This window comes from Myotis brandtii, unplaced genomic scaffold, assembly GCF_000412655.1.
Source record: "Myotis brandtii unplaced genomic scaffold, ASM41265v1 scaffold165, whole genome shotgun sequence".
Lineage (NCBI taxonomy): Eukaryota > Metazoa > Chordata > Mammalia > Chiroptera > Vespertilionidae > Myotis > Myotis brandtii.
Window position 1 is genome coordinate 13,272,052 of NW_005356042.1, and position 18,212 is coordinate 13,290,263.

Sequence of the window (18,212 nt, forward strand, 5' to 3'; positions counted from 1 at the left end):
TCAGTCAGCTATCAGCCTCAGATTTCCCATCTCTATTTGGTGTGGGTCCTGAGAAGCTTTGCTCTGCGTCCTTGGTCCATCCAGCTCTTGAGCCAATCCTGACTTAGCTCCAGCATGCATGGAGCTGCACATTCCCCTAGCTGCCTTATCTGTGCCCAGCTGTTCCTAGTCAGACCCTGTCTAATGAGAGCTGAGCTTAGTCTGGTGCCCCCTTCCCATTTCTGAGCTGGATTGAGATCTCCTTTGAATATCATCAGACTTCTGCAGTTGGAACCTAATAATTTTTACTTCTTCCCTTGGGATCATGGTGTAGGACCTCCTAACCCTGACATTTTAGTGGCCTCCCATGGGGCTTAGAGTAAGATCTAGATTTCTATGTGGCCCCTGATGACCTGTTCATCCAGGCTCTCCTTGAGCCATTCCCTCCCTTGGTCACATCAATACAGGAAACTGTTCTCTGGAATCCCTCATGATCATTCTTTCTTCATCCCTTTGCTCTTGAGGGTCTCTCTGCCTTGCATGCTCTTCTTCTGTTTTTTTGTTTGTTTGTTTGTTTTGTTTTGTTTTGCCTCTTTCATATCCTATGACATCTAACCTTTCTTCTCTAAAGTCATTCGACAGCATACATTCTCAGTGGGAGTGATCCCATCCCCAAAGGGTAAAAATTGGTTTTTGGAGAATGAAAAAAATCTTATTCTTTTCATGTATAAAGCACAGATATACATACATGACATAGGTAGATAGATAGATAGATAGATAGATAGATAGATAGATAGACAGACAAATATAGGGCACATAGTAGTTATTCAATACATATTTGATAATTCAGTTACTATTGTGACCAGGATTGTGACCAAGTATCAGAACAAGGAACCATTGGGCCAACAGGATCTTAGATTTCAACCTCTGCTTAAATGCTACCAGTTTTGTTGGATCTCTTTTTGGCACTGGATCTAAGTTTAAGCCCCCTTTTTTGCCCCATCGTCAAGTTAATCTCTTATCTCTGGTCTTGACTATTTCCAGTTTTCTCTCGTTCCTGACCACTGAGAATCTGGTAATGGTTTCATCCAGCTGTATTCTATAAAACTGAGATATCATAGTGAATACCATATGGATTAAAATAAATCTCTTTTCAAGAAAAGCACAATGATAGGCTAACAATCTTGGAAATTACACAGCAGAAGGAATGGACAATTATCTGATTTGATTTAGCAATAAATTGAATCACAGTGAGCATCTGTAATAGAAAAAAGACAGGAAGGAAGCAAACCTAAATGCTAACAATGTTATCCATTTCTGGAACGTGGACTTGCAGTTAGTTCATTTTATCCTTATGCTTTTGGTTAATTTAGGAGTTTTCTAAAACAAGCATGTATGTCTTTTATCATAAGAAACAAGGGTTTTGGTGGTTGGGTTTTTAAAGACTATTCACAATACTGCAGGATTAGAGAGGTATCGTGGTGCATGGATCCAGGATCAGTCCTATTTGATTATACAATGACCCCCACAAAGGGTTTCAGAGTGATTTCTGTGTTTAGGGAAGCCATAGGATTTGGCCAACCTCTCCCATTAGGCAAATAGCACCAGCCTTCTTACCAAGAGGATACCGACTCTCTGTACCACAGAATTTTGTGTTTGTTAGCTTTTGAAAAGTGACCATGACTCCCAAAAGTACAAAAAGTTGTTTGTACTACAAGGTACTCCCCCATGCAAAATAGAAAAACAAACAAAAACCACACATTCCCATATAGTTTAAAACATTCCTCTGCGGCTTCATGGCTCTCTGAAGCCAAGGTTATGAAATCCTGACGTAAGAAAATTTCTTAGTAAAATGCCTCTGGAAACCTAGGCCACATCTCTCCATTTTACCCTCACAGGTAACTGCCGTGACTGGCTTCCCGAATATCTCAAACTTTCCTTGTCCTGAAGGACTTTCTAGACCTTACCTCCTCCTAGCTCATCTCACCTGAACCCAAACAACCAGTCACACTTCAGTATCTGTAAAGATAACATTAGGGGTTCTTAATTTTTTCATGATCAAGGAATGGTTTTAAAATACTGGAACTATGGGTAGATCAATTAATGAAAACAGTCCAACAGTAGATTCAACAATTCATCAATAATGACAATGCCCATTGTGACAGCTAACAACGTCTCACAAGGGCCCCAAGCATCAGGCTTAGCACACAAATCATTTCAATTCTGAGCCATGACCTTGATCTTTTATATACCCACAAGGTGACAATGTAAATGATGCTGCAACAAAATATATGCTCTCTTGTACACAAAATGAATCATATACATAAATTAAAATTTGGTGGCTTACCTGGAAAGGTTTATGGTACAAATGGTATGGTGAGGCGTGTGGTTTAAGAACCACTAGGGCAGCGGTTCTCAACCTGTGGGTCGCGACCCCTTTGGCGATCGAACGACCCTTTCACAGGGGTCGCCTAAGACCATCCTGCATATCAGATATTTACATTATGATTCATAACAGTAGCAACATTACAGTTATGAAGTAGCAATGAAAAGAATTTTATGGTTGGGTCACAACATGAGGAACTGTATTTAAAGGGCCAGAAGGTTGAGAACCACTGCCCTAGAGGGAAGAGAGGATTGAGGATGGCAGTGTTGTAGGTGGATGTTACACTCAAATTACAACTAAAATATAGATAGAGCAAGCAACCTGAGTAACCAACTGAAGACTAGCTGAAGAGAAGTCTCATAACCAAGGATTTACAGAAGCCACAACAAGACTAGTAGGAAGGGCAGAGACGCAAATAGGGCTGGCCCCCAATCCTACCAGCAGCAGCTAAGATTCCAGAGGGACATCTCAGCTGCGGAGGGGTTCCCCCTAAGAAGTGTGGGGTCTAAATCCCAAGAGAGGCTCCCCAGCCCAGAGCACCAGAGCCAGGAAGAGGTGCACACATAATATCTGGGGCTGAAAACCAGCAAGGGTCCCTAGCTGGTTTGGCTCAGTGGATAGGGTGTCAGCCTATGGTCAAGAGCACATGCCGGATTGCAGGCTCGATCCCTACGGGGGGCATGCAGGAGGCAGCCAATCAGTGATTCTCATCATTGATGTTTCTATCTCTCTCCCTCTCTCTTCCTCTCTGAAAGCAATAAAAATATGTGAAAGTCTTTTTAAAAAGAAAAGAAAAACAAAACCAGGGATTCTGTCCACCCAAGAGAAAGAGAGAGAGTCTACTACAGACACAGGTGCCCTCTTAAAGGGCCAGTGCACAAAAATCTCATTTGCAGCCACTCATCCTGGGCTCCAGGGGAGGGAGGGCAGAGCAGACTAGAGTAGTGTAAGAAGAGACTAGAGTTTGTGGCTCTGGGGAGAGAGCTGAAGGGACAGCCACCAAGATCCCTGTGCTGAGTCCCTCTCCCACACCACAGATGCCATCTTTCTTGAGAGGAGCACTCCCCTCCCTAGGGCATCAGCCTGTAGAAAAGCAATAGCCCCACCCTCTGGACTTTCTGTTGTCACAGCCTTTGAAGCTTGTACCCTGCTGAGGAGTCAGCTGCTTGGGCAGGGGTGTAGAGGTGAGGGCACTCAGAAGGTGTCAGTGGTTGTGTTATATGGCTTTGCAGCAGGGGCCATTCCCACCACATTCCTGTGAACCTGACTGGCACCTCTCTCTCTCATAGGAGATCCATTCTCTCCACTCTCCAGACTTTGGCGGCTCCACCCTATCGAGTCCTGGTGGCTATGTTCTGCTGAGATCTGGGCAGAAAAATGGAACTGCCTTATGACTTAGAGATTCCACTTCCGGGAATATATCCAACTAAACCCAAAACCCTAATTCAAAAGAATATATGACCCCTATGTTCATTGCAGTGTTATTTACAATAGCCAAAATTTAGACATCGTCCCTGGGCCCATTAGTTGATGAGTGGATAAAAAGGTGTGGTACATTTACACAATGGAATACTACTCAGCCGTAAAAAGGAAGACAATCTTACCTTTTGTGATAGCATGAATGAACCTGAAGAGTCTTATGCTAAGTGAAATAAGCCAGTCAGAGAAAGACAAATACCATATGATTTCACTCATATGTGGAATCTAATGAACAAAATAAACTAGTAAACAAAATAGAAACAGACTCATAATATAGAGAACAGATTGACAGCTGTCAGAGAGGGTTGAGGTTGGGGGCTGGGTGAAAAAGGTGAAGAGATTAAGCAAAAAAGAAAAACAACAACCTCGTAGACACAGACAAAAGTATGATGATTACCAGAGGGGAAGGGGGGGTGGAGGTGGGAGAGCATAAAGAAGAGATAAATGGTGATGGCAGGAGACTTGAGTTGGGGTGGTGAAAACACAATTCAACACAGAGATGATATGTTATAGAATTGTACACATGAAACCTGTATAATTTTATTAACCAATGTCAACCTAATAAATTTAAAAAAACCAACCACTAGAGAATTTAAAATATTTTTTATATTCAAAGCACCATATTATGGGACAATGACTTTAGGACCATCATTTAAACAAACAAACCTAGAGAAAAATTATTTAGTGAAAAAAAAATGTATTTGGCTGCCCAAACCTGTCTGGACTAAAAGAGACTATTTGCTGGGGGGAAATACCATTCTTACCTCCTCCAGGGCCCACAGGGAGTCCACAGTGGGCTTGATCTTCTTCTGGGTGTAGAGCCCTAGGAGTTTGTCCACCACTCCTCGAATGAGGCCTGCGCGGCCCTGTTTGAAGAGCAGATTTAAAAGGGAAAACCCTGCGATGACTTTGTTCTCTTCATATAGCTTGATGGGGTTCACTTTCTCCACCTGCCACCACTGGAAAGAGAGAAGGTGCCAGGTTACAAGGACTCGTTCTCAGCAAAACAGGGCTGCAGTGGGCCCGGTTCTAGCTGGCTGAGAGGTAGATCTGGTTGGTATGTGTGTGTTTTCTTAATCTTTATTGTTGTAAGTGTTACAGATGTCCCCCTTTTTTCTCATTGACTCCCTTCCACACACACACCCGCCCCAGTTCTTCACCACACTCTTGTCTGTGTCCATGGGTTATGCATATATGCATACAAGTTCTTTGGTTAATATCTCACCACCCACCCCATCTTCCCCTGAGATTCGTCAGTCTGCTCCATGCTCCTGTGTCTCTGGATCTATTTTGTTCATGAGTTTATTTTGTTCATTAGATTCCACATATGAGGTTGGTGTGTTTTTTTAAAGCATCTATTTGGTGAGTGCATGGAGAACTACAGACAGTGGTGCTTATGAGAAGAGCTCAGGATCAAGGTGGGAGAGAGCCCTTTAAAATGAGCCACTAGGCCACATGTAGTTGGAATGTGAAAGAATATGGTTAGGATTACTAGCTCTGGAGTTGAATCCTGGCTATACAGCTTGCTCCCTGTTATTCTCCATGCTTCATTTTTCTCAGCTACATACGGTGGCAGGGTATTGCCTCTGATGTTCCCTGGGAGAAGTCAGTGTAAAGCACTTGGCTTTGTGAATGGTGATGGTGGTAAGGGGTTGTTGAAAGGAGGGGTGGATGAAGGGAGTGAGGTGGCATAGAGGTTTACAAAGTGTGCTGGGGACACAGTAGGGGTGATGACATTGACTGCAGGTGTAGCTTTCCTGGGGGAGTAATGATAAGGCTGGAGGGGTGACTGGAAATGCATCAGAGAAGGAAGAGGAAGAAAGTGTCATACAGGAAGAAGGAACAGTGGACTGAGGGATAAAACATAGTGTTGGGGCTAAGACAGTGGCTCTCAACTGTGGGCAGTTTTGCCCCTGAGGGAACACTGGTAATGTTTAGGGACATTTTTATTGTGATGACTGGATCTACTGGCCTCCAGTATATAGATGCCAGGGATGTTGCTAAACATCCTATAGTGCACAGGATAGCACCTTGCAACAAGGAATTGTTCACCCCAAAGTGTCAAAAGCACTAAAGATGAGAAACCCTGGATTAAAGTCCTCTGTGGGAATACACATAACTGGCAAATATGGCTGCCTATCTCCCAATCAGACATGAAAATAAGCAAGCCATCCATTAACAAACTACAGAAATGGTTATCCAACTGCTTTGTTCTGATTTAATTGTGTTTCCTTTGGTGCCGGTTTGAATTTAGAAATTCAACTTCCAGTTTCTTGAGGGTTCTGAGAAATGAGATGGTTACTCTCAGTTTAATATTGAAGACAAAGAGGAATGTGCTGGGCACTTATGAGCATTTATAATATCAGTGTTATCGCTCTGTTTGTTTACATTTTGCCTCTTTCCAGGATTGAAGAGGCTCAAAAAAGTAAAAGGTCTGATTTTTTTTTAAAGTGAGAAAATCATATTGTTAGGAAAATAAGCGGGAGAAAGACAGGCTTATATAGGGATAAGGTTCGTGCATAAAATTCTTTACCAAAGTACATTCCCGAGGGCCTGAGGGCCAGCTCCAGGAGAACCATGTATTTGACCATGGGTTACTTATCGAAAAAAAAGCAAAAGACACCATCAATGACTTGATTTGCACTACATCTGCAATGCCGTAATAAATATTTGTGAAATGAATCCTTGCTGATTCTACAATTGCTGTACAGTTGTGGTTGAGTTCTAGAGCTGAATGCCTGGTTTCAAATCCTAGTTCCTCCACTTACTAGCTGTGCAACCTTAAGCAAGTCACTTAACCTCTCTATGTGCAGTTCCTTGTGGTTCCTCATGGGGTCATCTTGAGGAGTAAATATGTTAATGCATACAAAGTGCTTAGTGTCTGACACACACTAGGTGCTCTATAAATATGAACTAGCTTTATTATCACCGAATGTTGGAAGGAATGGTTCTGATTTAGTGAACAGGAATTCTGAATTTGGAGTCAGACTGCTCTGTAAATGCTAGCTTCACCTATTATTAGCATAATCATTATGGTCTGAAAGCAAATGGCATGCTTGACAAAGTGTGCACAAGCTCTGTGGGAGTGTTAAGGTAGAACGTAATTAAGATAGCTGAGTGAAAAATTCCGGTGTGATTACAAACATGCTTTCATTTCTAAGCCTCTCTTGAATGTATAGAAAAAAAAAATCCCTTCTAGAATCTTCCAGAACAAAGGTATCATTCCACTCCTTGGCATGCCCTATTTTCAATTTGCTTCTAAATGACCAACTGACACTGTGCCAGGCCTCTGAAAGGGAAGCCTTCTTTCTTGACCTCCAGCTAGTAGTGTTCTGATAACCGCCGCCCTTGGTTTGGGCAGGAAAATCTCAACCTGCATCCTGGCTGTGTTTTTGTGTGCGCCTTCATCAAACCTGGGTACCCTGCAATTATTTCATTAAAACTGTGTGTTGTGATTGTGCATTTGGGGAAGAAATGGAAAACACTTATTACAATTGTATGTAATTTGGGACCGATTTGGTTACCCTCAGCAGGCTGTCAACATCACGGTAATTACTGCCATAGCAACAAAGCAGCTGTGAGTGACACAAAGCCCGTCTCCAGGGGACATGCTCCAGACAGCATCCTTCATTAGACGCTTCCTGCTCCCAGTTTATTCTGTAGCTGAACTTTAAAGTTCAAATGCAAACAGAGACCCTTTAATTCTAATTTCATGGGGCAGGAAGTAGTAATCATTCCAGAATCAGGGCATGTTGGGGATGAAGCCTCCAGCAGCCAGTGTTGCCACTTAAACGGCATATGAATACTCTGTAGCCACACTTAGAATGAATCCAAACCCCTTGCCACAGCTTTACCTGACCATCTATTCAAAACGCCTCTAGCCCACCCTACCGTTTTCTATTTCAGCATCTCCTTTCATTTCTTCAGAGCTTTTATGACCATTTGCAATCAAGTTATTTGTATGTTTTACTTATTTCAGTTGTGTTTCTCATGAGAATGTAAGAGTCACAAGGGCCTCAGATGCCCCTGTCTCACTCGATGTTACACCCAGTGCCTGGCTCAGAGCTGCAAATAGCAGGTGCTCAGAAGATGCTTGCAAAGTAAGGGAAACAAAATAAGGGAAACGTCACGGAAACTGGGAGGAGAGAAGACAAAAGCAAGGTCTTTTGAGAAGCAGCAATCCCCTGTTGTCAGGGGGAAAGTCACCCAAGTGTAGCTCTAGGTGGGAATGTAGGTCTGAGTAGGAGCACAATGGGGTGAATGTCCAGGAATATGGCTTTTCCACTGCAGATAAAGTAACCACTGTATTCAGAGCATGCTTATCTAAGGCAATGGTTCATAAACTCTCCTAGGTCTAAAACTCACCCCAGGAGCTTGCTCAAAAGGATCCCATTTATATCTCCAACTCGTAAAATTAGGATTCAGAGAAATCTCAAGTACCCACAGAAAGCTGGTCAGAATGTTTATTTGCTTTCCATGAAGGAAATAAAATGCACTATTGGTTTCTTTTCAACCAACGGTTAAAAATATCAACACATAAGCAATCCCTATTGAAATCAAAATAAAGCTTTCTGGAGTTTCACATACATGCCCCCACTCCCTGCTGACTTGTTTAGACAAAAACAGCCCAAGTCACAGTGAGCGTGTAGTGAGCAGGGCGGGAATGCAGGCTGCACTAAAGATGAATAATGCAGGTGAAGGACAACAAAGGTTTAGGTTATGAGGTCAATGTCCTTAGATGTGAGAGCTCACAACATGCAAACCACTGCCCACCAAAGTACATTACCGTGTGTGGGTACTTACTGATTTTGCAAAGCTAAAGAAGCTCTTGGTCTCTCCAGTCACCATGTTGGATGAACCTGAAAATGGAAGATTCCCAAATCAAGTGACCGCTAATAAAAATCAACATGCCTTGTTAGGGCAGTTGTTCAGCCCAGAACTGTCAGGAGCTTGAGTCCGCCTGGGGAAATGGGGCTAATGGAGGGGGTAGGCGGTGACAAGGTGCCTTGATTTGAACCAAGTTACACTGGATCAAAGAGGAAGTAACATCTCTCAAGGTGACCATGTCATTACTGTGGAAAGTTGGGCATGTGCCAACATTCTAACAAAATGACGAGTTGCTGAAATGTCTGGTTGGTTTCCATTCTTTGAGACTGAGAAATGGACTCCTTTGTGGCTTGAAGTTGACTCCTTAGCAAGTGAGGGGCTTGGGGCTTTGCCTTGGGCGGGGCACATAGGGGTAGGAAGAGACTGGCTGAGCTAGAATTTAGGTGGATGGATAAATTGTCCCACGGAGGAGCAGATGAGAGAGGAACAGGCTCAGCAGCCACAGAAATAGTGTGGCCGATGCCTTAGCTCCAGAGAGGTCTGGGCAGAAAGGTGAAAAACCACTTGAGATAAATGGCATGTGAAACTGAACTTTGCTAATTGGAATAAGCACTATTAGAGGGAAGACGGGGGGTGAAGTTGGGAAAGATTCCCTAAGATGCTCTTACAGAGAAAAGACTGCTGTGGGTTCCCAGAGGGGGTAAATGAGAGAGCTCTTAAACCTTCAGATACCATGTGGGGGCCTTTTCAAGGAGTTTTCCCTCTTGTCCCCATAGAACTGAGAGTAAATTCTTTTCAGTGAACTGTTATTAATGAAAAATCAGTATATATTTTAAGCTTAACTATTTGGCCTGGTTAAACTGGTTGACAGCTAATCACTGCTTCTAATTTTATGTGGTGACTACCACCAGGCATCATTGTACTAGGCTTCAACTACTTAGTAATCAAGTAGTCAATGTAATGAATTAGACACTACAATATAATTGGGTTGTATTCCATGAAATATATGAAACTGGGGCAAAAATAGAATTGGTAAATAGGTAAAAAATGCAAAAACTGTCCATCTGCACTTGACTCACATGTTAGTCACACCATGTGAGTCGTACCCAATATCCCTACATTGTGCATTGATGCTCAGTGCTTCTCTTATCAATAGTAATAATTTAAAAATTTCGTGTCCACCTCTAAGGGCTTTAAAATATGTGGCCACTGTTGAAAATACCAAAACACACCAGCAATGGAAAGCTTATTCCCTCTTTTTCATAATGACTGGATGACAACAAAAAGATGCTTGCATATTTATACCTCTTTTATAAGTGTCTCAGCTAATAGCAAGGAAACTGTATTTTTTTCTAAGTTATACAGAACTGAGGCTCAATTTTCTGTTGTACATAAAGGCTACAGATATACCAAAAATTTCAAATGTTGGATAACCCAATATAATTTGGCTTTGGAATGTAACTTCTGGCTTCAGATATGCTTTTCTGACTTTGTGGAGACTAATGTTTAAATTGCTTTGAAAGAAGAGAAGAAGAAGAGAAAAGGGGCTCTGGGGGGTCTCACTCTGCTAGAGAAAACCTGCTCCCTATTGTCTTTCATAAATCCTCCCAAACTTGAGATGCAGAAGCAGGTCCGTTCCCCGTCTACCCAGGGCCTCTGTCTTGATTGGGACATACAAGGGTAGTTTAGAGGAAGGAGGGTCTGTTGGGTTTTGTTTGTTTGTTTGTTTGTAATTTCACCTCTAATACTGAAGAACTGGAAGAACTGCCTTTAAAACCCCAATATAGCAGCCACTCCTCTCCATCCTACTGTGGGTCCTTCCTTGGTTCCCCACCTGTGCCACTTTCTGTGGGTCCCATCTCAATGACTACATTGGTTTGGCTTGGCTTGATCTCTTTTGGAATAAGAAGTATTCCTGGGAGTAACAGGGCAGTAGGTACATATGTCACTTTTATTATTGAAAACAACTAATGCCAATAGCAATATTTTGGGACACATCAAAAAAGCAAACACCCCAACCTCATTGCCCTAACATAGCAACACATTTCATTTTTTAGAGCCTTTGTCTGTAAGCACCTGAGCAATGTTCGGTGAGCATGTCCCCCGCTACTGTTCAGCACTCACCATATAGAATGTAGGTCCCCAGGGGTTTGAGAAGGCTGAGACCTTTGCCGGTGTTGTCCCCACAGAGGCAATCCAAAACAATGTCCACTCCTTCCGCAGAGATTCTAAATGGCGAGGACACAAAGGACAATACTGTAACCTGTCAGGGACCAAACTGTCGATCCCTTTCCCTTCCTGTGTCATACTGTTTATTCCCAGAATTAGGAAGATCTAGAGCTCTTGGGAATAGCAATAAATAAAGCAGAAGCCCCGGAAATTCATTTATCCTCCTAAGTCCAGCTATACAATTTCATAAAACTGGAGGCAGCCAAGAATCTGGCTGTTGGCTGATACAGAGAACCAGCCTGGGCTAGAGAATGAGCATGAACATCACGGTCAGACAGTCTACATTGTATCTAGCTGCCTCCCTCAGCTTTCCGGTGCCTTCGCTTTCTCCTTTGTAAAGTGGAGCTGGCATGTTTCTTTGTGATAAAAATGAAATGAGGTGACCAATGAAATGCTCGGCCCATTGCCAGCCACATAACAATCACCCCATAAGTCAGTCAGTCAACACTTCATATTTGTGGAGCTTGAGTTATGTGCCATGCCCTGTCCAAGGTGCTGGAGCTAGAGTGGTGAACAAAACCATGTTCTCTGTCTTCCTGGGGCTTCTGGTCTCGGAGGGATTGGCTGTCTTCCCTCTCCACCTCTCTCTTTAGTGAAGCTATAAAAATCATGTTAATTTAATTTGCAAACTTCCATTTGTCCAGTCTCCAGGTTCAATCTAAAACAGTGATGGCGAACCTATGATATGCGTGTCAGAAGTGACACGCGAACTCATTTTTTTGGTTGATTTTTCTTTGTTAAATGGCATTTAAATATATAAAATAAATATCAAAAATATAAGTCTTTGTTTTACTATGGTTGCAAATATCAAAAAATTTCTATATGTGACACGGCACCAGAGTTAAGTTAGGGTTTTTCAAAATGCTGACACGCCGAGCTCAAAAGGTTCGCCATCACTGATCTAAAACATAGTCTTAAAGGAAGAGGATTAAAAGGAGAGGATCTTCCTATAGCAGTAGAAGGTTCTAGACCTGGGAGAATCTGCCATTTGTACTCTATTAGGCAGTACTCTATTAGGAAGAAGGTCCCTTCTTCCATTCATTTTTTTAAACCTTTACCTATTCACTCACTCACACATGCATTTAACAAACATCTACTGGGCTTCCACTAATAGAAGATATCTGCAGGAGGGAACTCTGAAGATTGTAGGGAAAACATTTATGCTCACAGAGCTCCCAATTGTGGCTGGGCCCTGCTCTGCTCAGAAAAGAATGGTGTTTCCTCAGATGTGTGAGTTTGCAGGATTATCTTGTTTTTGCACAGTTCAGCTTTTCTATCCCCACCCTCATCCCCAGCAAAATTTAGGCACTGCAGCACATGTCAATAGCTGTGTCCATAATGTCACTAACTAGGAAATTTCATGGGCATCTCTTGGGTTCAGACAATAAATGGACAGCTGAGTCTTAATGTGAATATGCCGTTCAAAACCCTCAAGATCAAGCCTAAAATCCATCCCATTACAAAGGCTCATCCAAAATTATGAGTTTTGCTTCAGCCTAATATAGCTCTTATCTACACAGATGTGTTCTTTTAAGTCCCACCCCTAAGTTCAGAACTAGGGCATTAGGTCAGTGGATCTAAAACAGAAGTGTGCATGGCAATATCCCAGAGGGCTCATTAAAGCACAGATTGTTACTGTCCGCCCCCTCTCCTTCTAGCTTCACTTGCTCTGGGGTGGGGCCCAAGGATTTGCATTTCTAACAAGTTCCAAGGAGATGCTGATGGTGCTGATTCTACCGCCACACTTTGAGGACTTGTGGTCAAGAACCACGCCAGCAATTTTTAAATTAATTTGTTCATTAAATATTAGCACTGGCACTGCACTAGGCACTGGGGGATATACAGGTGAGCACAAACAGATTTGAGATCTCCCTTTTTGGAGCTTACATTGGGCAGACAGTAACCAGTAATTACACAAATAAAATTAAATGGAAACAGAAAGGGTCTAGTGTCATAAAGGTATTATGAGACGATTTAAATTGCGGGTTTGCTCAATCAGGGCTGCCAGAAAAAAAGGTCACCGGGGAAGTGATGAGTGGAGGGTGAAGGAGTAAGCTAGGTAAACAGTGCTGGGGATAGTGTTCCAGGCTGAGGGAATGACATGTGCAAATGCCCCATGATGTGAAGAGCCTGATGAGCAGGAAGTCAGGGAAGCAGGGAATGTGAGGGCTGGAGTAGAGACAGTGAGAGGGAGCTTGCTGTAAGGGGAGGCTGGAAGGACACAAGGGAGGTGAAGCACACAGATTGTTGGTGAGCTCTGAGCTGGTGCCTTGCACCAGCTAATCAGGTCTCCACCTTACATCCTGGGATGAGTAACTATGCTCCTGTCTTCCTCACCTCCACCAGGCCCATTTCCTGCCAAGTTTGCTCATTCCTCTGGCAGTGGGACCCTGCTCTGCTTCTACTAGCCAGCTCTCCTGGGCCATCAAATCCTCCCTGTGAACTCCATTTTCCCAAGACCTCTCTCTCTGCCTGCAGAATGGCTGTCCTCAGGAGCAGCATCCCAAATGCTAGGCTGTGCACACCTCCAGGGCACTCCTGATGGACCTGCCCTGCCCTGAATCCTCGCTTCCTGGGCGATGCTTCTCACGTCTATATTCTACACGCAGGTCCACATTTCCTCCCACAACCTGCCAATCAAACCTCCAGTATTAGCTGCCCCACTGGGGCCTATTGCTCTATCCCCTGGACTCTGGTAAGGGGTGACCTATGAGCCCCTGCCTACTTCCCCAACCTTACGTCACACTAATTTTTCAAGGCCTCCTAACCTTCTGGCTATCCCTAAAATCCCTACCTCGGGGACTTTGCATGTGCTGTAATCTCTGCCTGAACACCCTCTTCCCAGCTCTCCTTAGAACTGGCTCCTTCCTTCTCATCTTTCAGGCCTTACTCACAAATGACCTCACCAGAGAAGCTGTAACTAATCACCCCGCTTAAGTGAGAGCTCCCACTCCCAAATTATCTCTACTTTAGCTCCCTTTATGCTTTAGTGTCCACAAGGGATACTTTTTAGTATCTACTGTGGGCTGTAATTATTCTATTTATTTGTTTACTTATTCACTGACTGCCTCTTCCACCAAAACATAAGTCCCATGACACACAAACGTAAGACCATGTTTGTGCTGCTAATTGTTGTATCCTCAGCCTTTTTCAACCTACTGGACATAGCATTGGTTCTCAAGAAATATTGATAGATTGTATGAATGAATGATTAAATAGATAAGTCAATGAATAAATAAAAGAAATGAAGAAAACTTTTTAGATTGGTATTCCACATCTCTCTCCTTGTGCTTCTTTTAAAGGACACTCACATTTTCTGATTTCTCCTATAGCCCAGGCATTTCATAATTAATCTTCATGACCCGTCTGTGAAACAGGCATTTTACTCCCCTGCTGTGATGAAGAAATGAAGGCTCACAGATGCAGCACCTTGCCCAAGCAGATGTAGCCTGCACAGCTGGAATTCAAATGCCAGTCTAGTTTAAGTGCAATGCTGATGGCCTTTCCACCGCTCTGAATTTAAGACTTAATAAATGTTCAAACCAGTATAGTTATGGAAACACAGTTTTAGCAAGCAGCTCTTGGGAAGCAGTCAATTTAATTTAGTCTTCGAAGAATTCAGGCTTAAAATTTGTCTTTTAAATTAAGTATACATATATCTAGAGGTAGGCCATGTTTTTCTATACAGGAAGGCCAAGAGGTTTCTATTTTCAAGCTGCTTCTTTTCATCCTAGATTACAGGAGACTCCCAAGGTCAGGGTCCGACACACTTGCCCTCAATTTCCAGCCATGAGACAACGATTCACTGAGTGCTGACTTCATGCTAGGCTCTGTGCGCGCTGAGCTGGGAATACACAGATGAAGGCTTGAGTTTATCCCTGCTACCCAGGAGCTGTGGGTGACTAGGAGTTAGATTACAAATGGACAACCCACACATGGAATGATCCCAGCTCCAACAGAGTGAGCCAGGGGGGCTGTGGAAGGTAATCCTTTGCTGAGCACTGATAGATGAGCAGGAATTGGTCAGGGGAGGTGAGGAGGGCATTCACCGAACAGTGCAACACCCTGACTTACTTAGGGCAATCAGCACAGAGTAGGCCCAAGGAGGCTGTGGGAGACCAAACGTGGTAACGAGAGGCCCTGCCACTGTCCCCTTCCAGAACGACTCAAGACTGGCTGCCACTACCGACAACTAATGTGGGGGCAGTGGCAGCTGTGCAGGTCGGGTAACAGCAGCATAGCACTGCGCTTAGGAATGTGAATTTCACCTCAGTGTTAAATGTTTGGTTCTGCCCCTTATTGCTCTGTGACCTCAGTTGAATTACTTAGTGTCTCTGTGCCTAACTGTGGAAGGAGATCATGGTGATAACACCTGCCCCTGGCTTCTTTGTGAAGCTTGAAGGAGTTGATGCATGTGGAGCACAAGGCCCCACTCCTGGTAGCTCTGGGTCCATGGTAGCTTTTATTTCCATTTTTCAGATGGTCTAACTTAAAGAGAGATCTTCTGGTTTGGTAAAAGAGCATGAAAGATTGTGCAAAACCTCAACAACCCAACTATCTACCCGAGTATCAGATAGGGTGAGTAGAGCCACAAACCCAGAAACATTTAGAATAGAGGCTCAGTGACCTTGACCCTCCTAGCAGAGGATGTCCCACATTCAAGAGCACTTATTATGTGCCAGGCACAGTACTGAGCACTTCTTATGTCTCATCTCATCGACACATTATGCCAGCCCTGTGACTTGGGGACCATCACCCCTATTTGATGGATGAGGAAACTGAGCCTGAATAGGTTCAGGTGACTAACCCCAAAGCCCACTGCAGGCAATGGAAGGGCACCAGATTGATCCTTTGCATCTAGATACCAGGTGGAGGCCCCAGAGGTGGAGTAGGGTTTTACAGTATAAGCGGTGGCCAGCCCCAGGGTGACCATCACTGGCACTTCTAGGCCACACAGTCTCCCAGCAGGGGTGGAGCAAAGCAGGGGCTTCACACGGGTCTCCTGTGTATTGAGGCCACCTGCTCCTCCCACACCTCTCTCGACATTTCTATAGTGAAATCAGGTAAATCAGGGTTTACACATGCCAATATGCCACAAATTCATTAGTTCCTCAGGCCACCTGCTCCTCCCCACACCTCTCTCGACATTTCTATAGTCAAATCAGGTAAACCAGGTTTTACACATGCCAATATGCCACAAATTCATTAGTTCCTGCTGCCATTACATCCTTTTGAAGGTCATGGTGTGATGGGGGTGAGGTGAATTCTGAGGAAGAGAAGCGGGTAGAGGCAGATGTCATTCCCTGGGCCCCGAGGGGAAAGATGCTTTGGCCATTTCGGTCAAACCTTTAAGCAGACATGACTGCTTTTGAGTTTAGCAATGCTCCTTCATTGAAAACAAAGCCACTAAGCCACGCCTTCCGGGCACCAAACAGCTCCTTTTAATGGAATAATTATGAGAAGCATAAGCAGAGTGAGGTCGCTTCCCAGAGGCACAGGGCCAGCCTCACTCCTTAGACCCCCAATTCTTGGGGGTGCTCCATTGTGTACACAGCCATAATCATGATTACATAAACATGGAGAGGGTGAGGGCAGAGGGCCAGGTGCCACATTTGCTATGTCTGCTTTCTCCTGCTGTCATAAATCTCTCCAGATCCAAACACAAATAGCCACAGCTCAGGGTTCTCCAGGCCAGAGTCAGCAGCAAGATATTTTGGAATTGCTGATCCAAGACTTTTGTGTCTTTCCTTCCTTGGTCCCCAACTCCTCACCCCTTTATTGGGAATGCTTCCCACCCACATGGATCAGTGAAGAATTTCTCTTGAGTGGTGGCAGGTCCCACAGAGCCATTACTGGGACAGAAACCTTTCTCCTTTGCCAAGAAATTGATTCCCCTTTGTTGTAACTTTCATTTCCAGTTGGACTCGTGGTGCTCCACTCAGTTCTTCTTTTTCTGAATTCCTTTCCTTTGAGAACTCGCCTGTGCCATAGCTTTAACCATCACCTCCAAGCTCGTGACGAAGGGATGAAGCTATTGCAGAGTGCCCAGCACAGTGCCGGGCACACAGTAGGCCTCTCATAGAGGACCAAACACAATGTCCTGTGCCCTGAGGGCTAAGCTAGCACTCAGTACACAATAGGCTCTTTACGGGGTGCCCAGCACAGTGCCTGGCACACATTATGCTTCTTAGGAAGTGTTTACTACTAATGGCTCCCACATGGACTTAGCAATACCACCTCCAGGAATCCTTTCTGGATCACTTTCTGTTCTATCCAGGTGATTAGACTCTCATTAATTTCCACTAAGTCTCAATTTCTTTACCTGTAAGTGAGGAATTGTCCTTGCAGGACTGTCTGGGGTACACCTACAAGGTCTAACTGCAATGCTCATCAGAGCAAGAGGAGACCAACAAAACCTGGGGCTATTTATTATCCACCTGGCCCGGGCTCACTCGCCTCGCCTGGGACTGGCTCCCCTCCTCCCTCTGCCTGCTGAAATCCCTCCCATCCTTCAGGCACCCCCTTTGGGGCTGTCCACCCTGGCGCCCTCTCTGGTTTTTCTCTCCTCTTTATTTTTATGGCCCTACAGTCCGATGCACATGATTCAAGGCTTCTTACTCTCACACTTGGTTTCAAGCATAGTCATTTCTCTCCTCCCAAACAGAGAAGGAGAAAGTGATGTGAAGGTTAGGTCTATATTATAAATAATTTTCCCCTATTTCCTTTACAATGCCTGGCTCACAGCTAAGAATGTGTTCCAAAGAACCTTACCGATGGGTTGGTGTATAAGAGAGTTCTCATCTCACAGAATTTTATGTTATTATTTTTTCTAGTTTATCAGACACATAATAGTGTAATAAACAATATCCGTGATCAAAAAAGAAAGAAATACTCTGCGTCCACCTCCTATTGCATGTTAGCAGTTGAATTCCACTCTTTCCTTTCATTTTATGTCCTTTTGAGTTGAGAATGTACACAAAGCTGTGATCACCGTGTACATGAAATTTGGCATTCTTCTTTTTCACTCAATATGCTACCACGGCTATTTTTCTCATTTTGTGACGGAGTCTCCATAATTATCTTTTTTTTTAGGGGCTGCATAATACTCAAGTGTGTGGGTGTAGCATAATCTACTGAACTATTTTCCTTCTGTTGATAACGGAGGCTGCTTCTGCATCTTCACTGTTACAGACGATGCTATAATTCACCCGGGACGTATGCTGCACACCTGCTGTGAATCAGAAGCAGTGCTTGGCTCTGCAGTAGGCGACCGGGGACCTGTTGCCTTTTTCTTCTTTTGGATTATTTCCTG

At 43.9% G+C, this 18,212-nt stretch overlaps 1 protein-coding gene across 1 annotated transcript in view; it reads right to left on the bottom strand.

Annotated features, from left to right (window-relative positions):
• The window catches only part of VAT1L (vesicle amine transport 1-like), a 148,187-nt gene that overhangs the window by 61,976 nt on the left and 67,999 nt on the right, over window positions 1–18,212 (bottom strand). The window contains exons 5-7 of the mRNA XM_005862600.2: window positions 10,796–10,899; window positions 8,648–8,703; window positions 4,609–4,803 (exon numbers count right to left, since the gene is read on the bottom strand). Of these exons, the coding sequence (XP_005862662.1) occupies window positions 4,609–4,803; window positions 8,648–8,703; window positions 10,796–10,899 (355 nt within the window). The remainder of the gene's footprint in view (window positions 1–4,608; window positions 4,804–8,647; window positions 8,704–10,795; window positions 10,900–18,212) is intronic.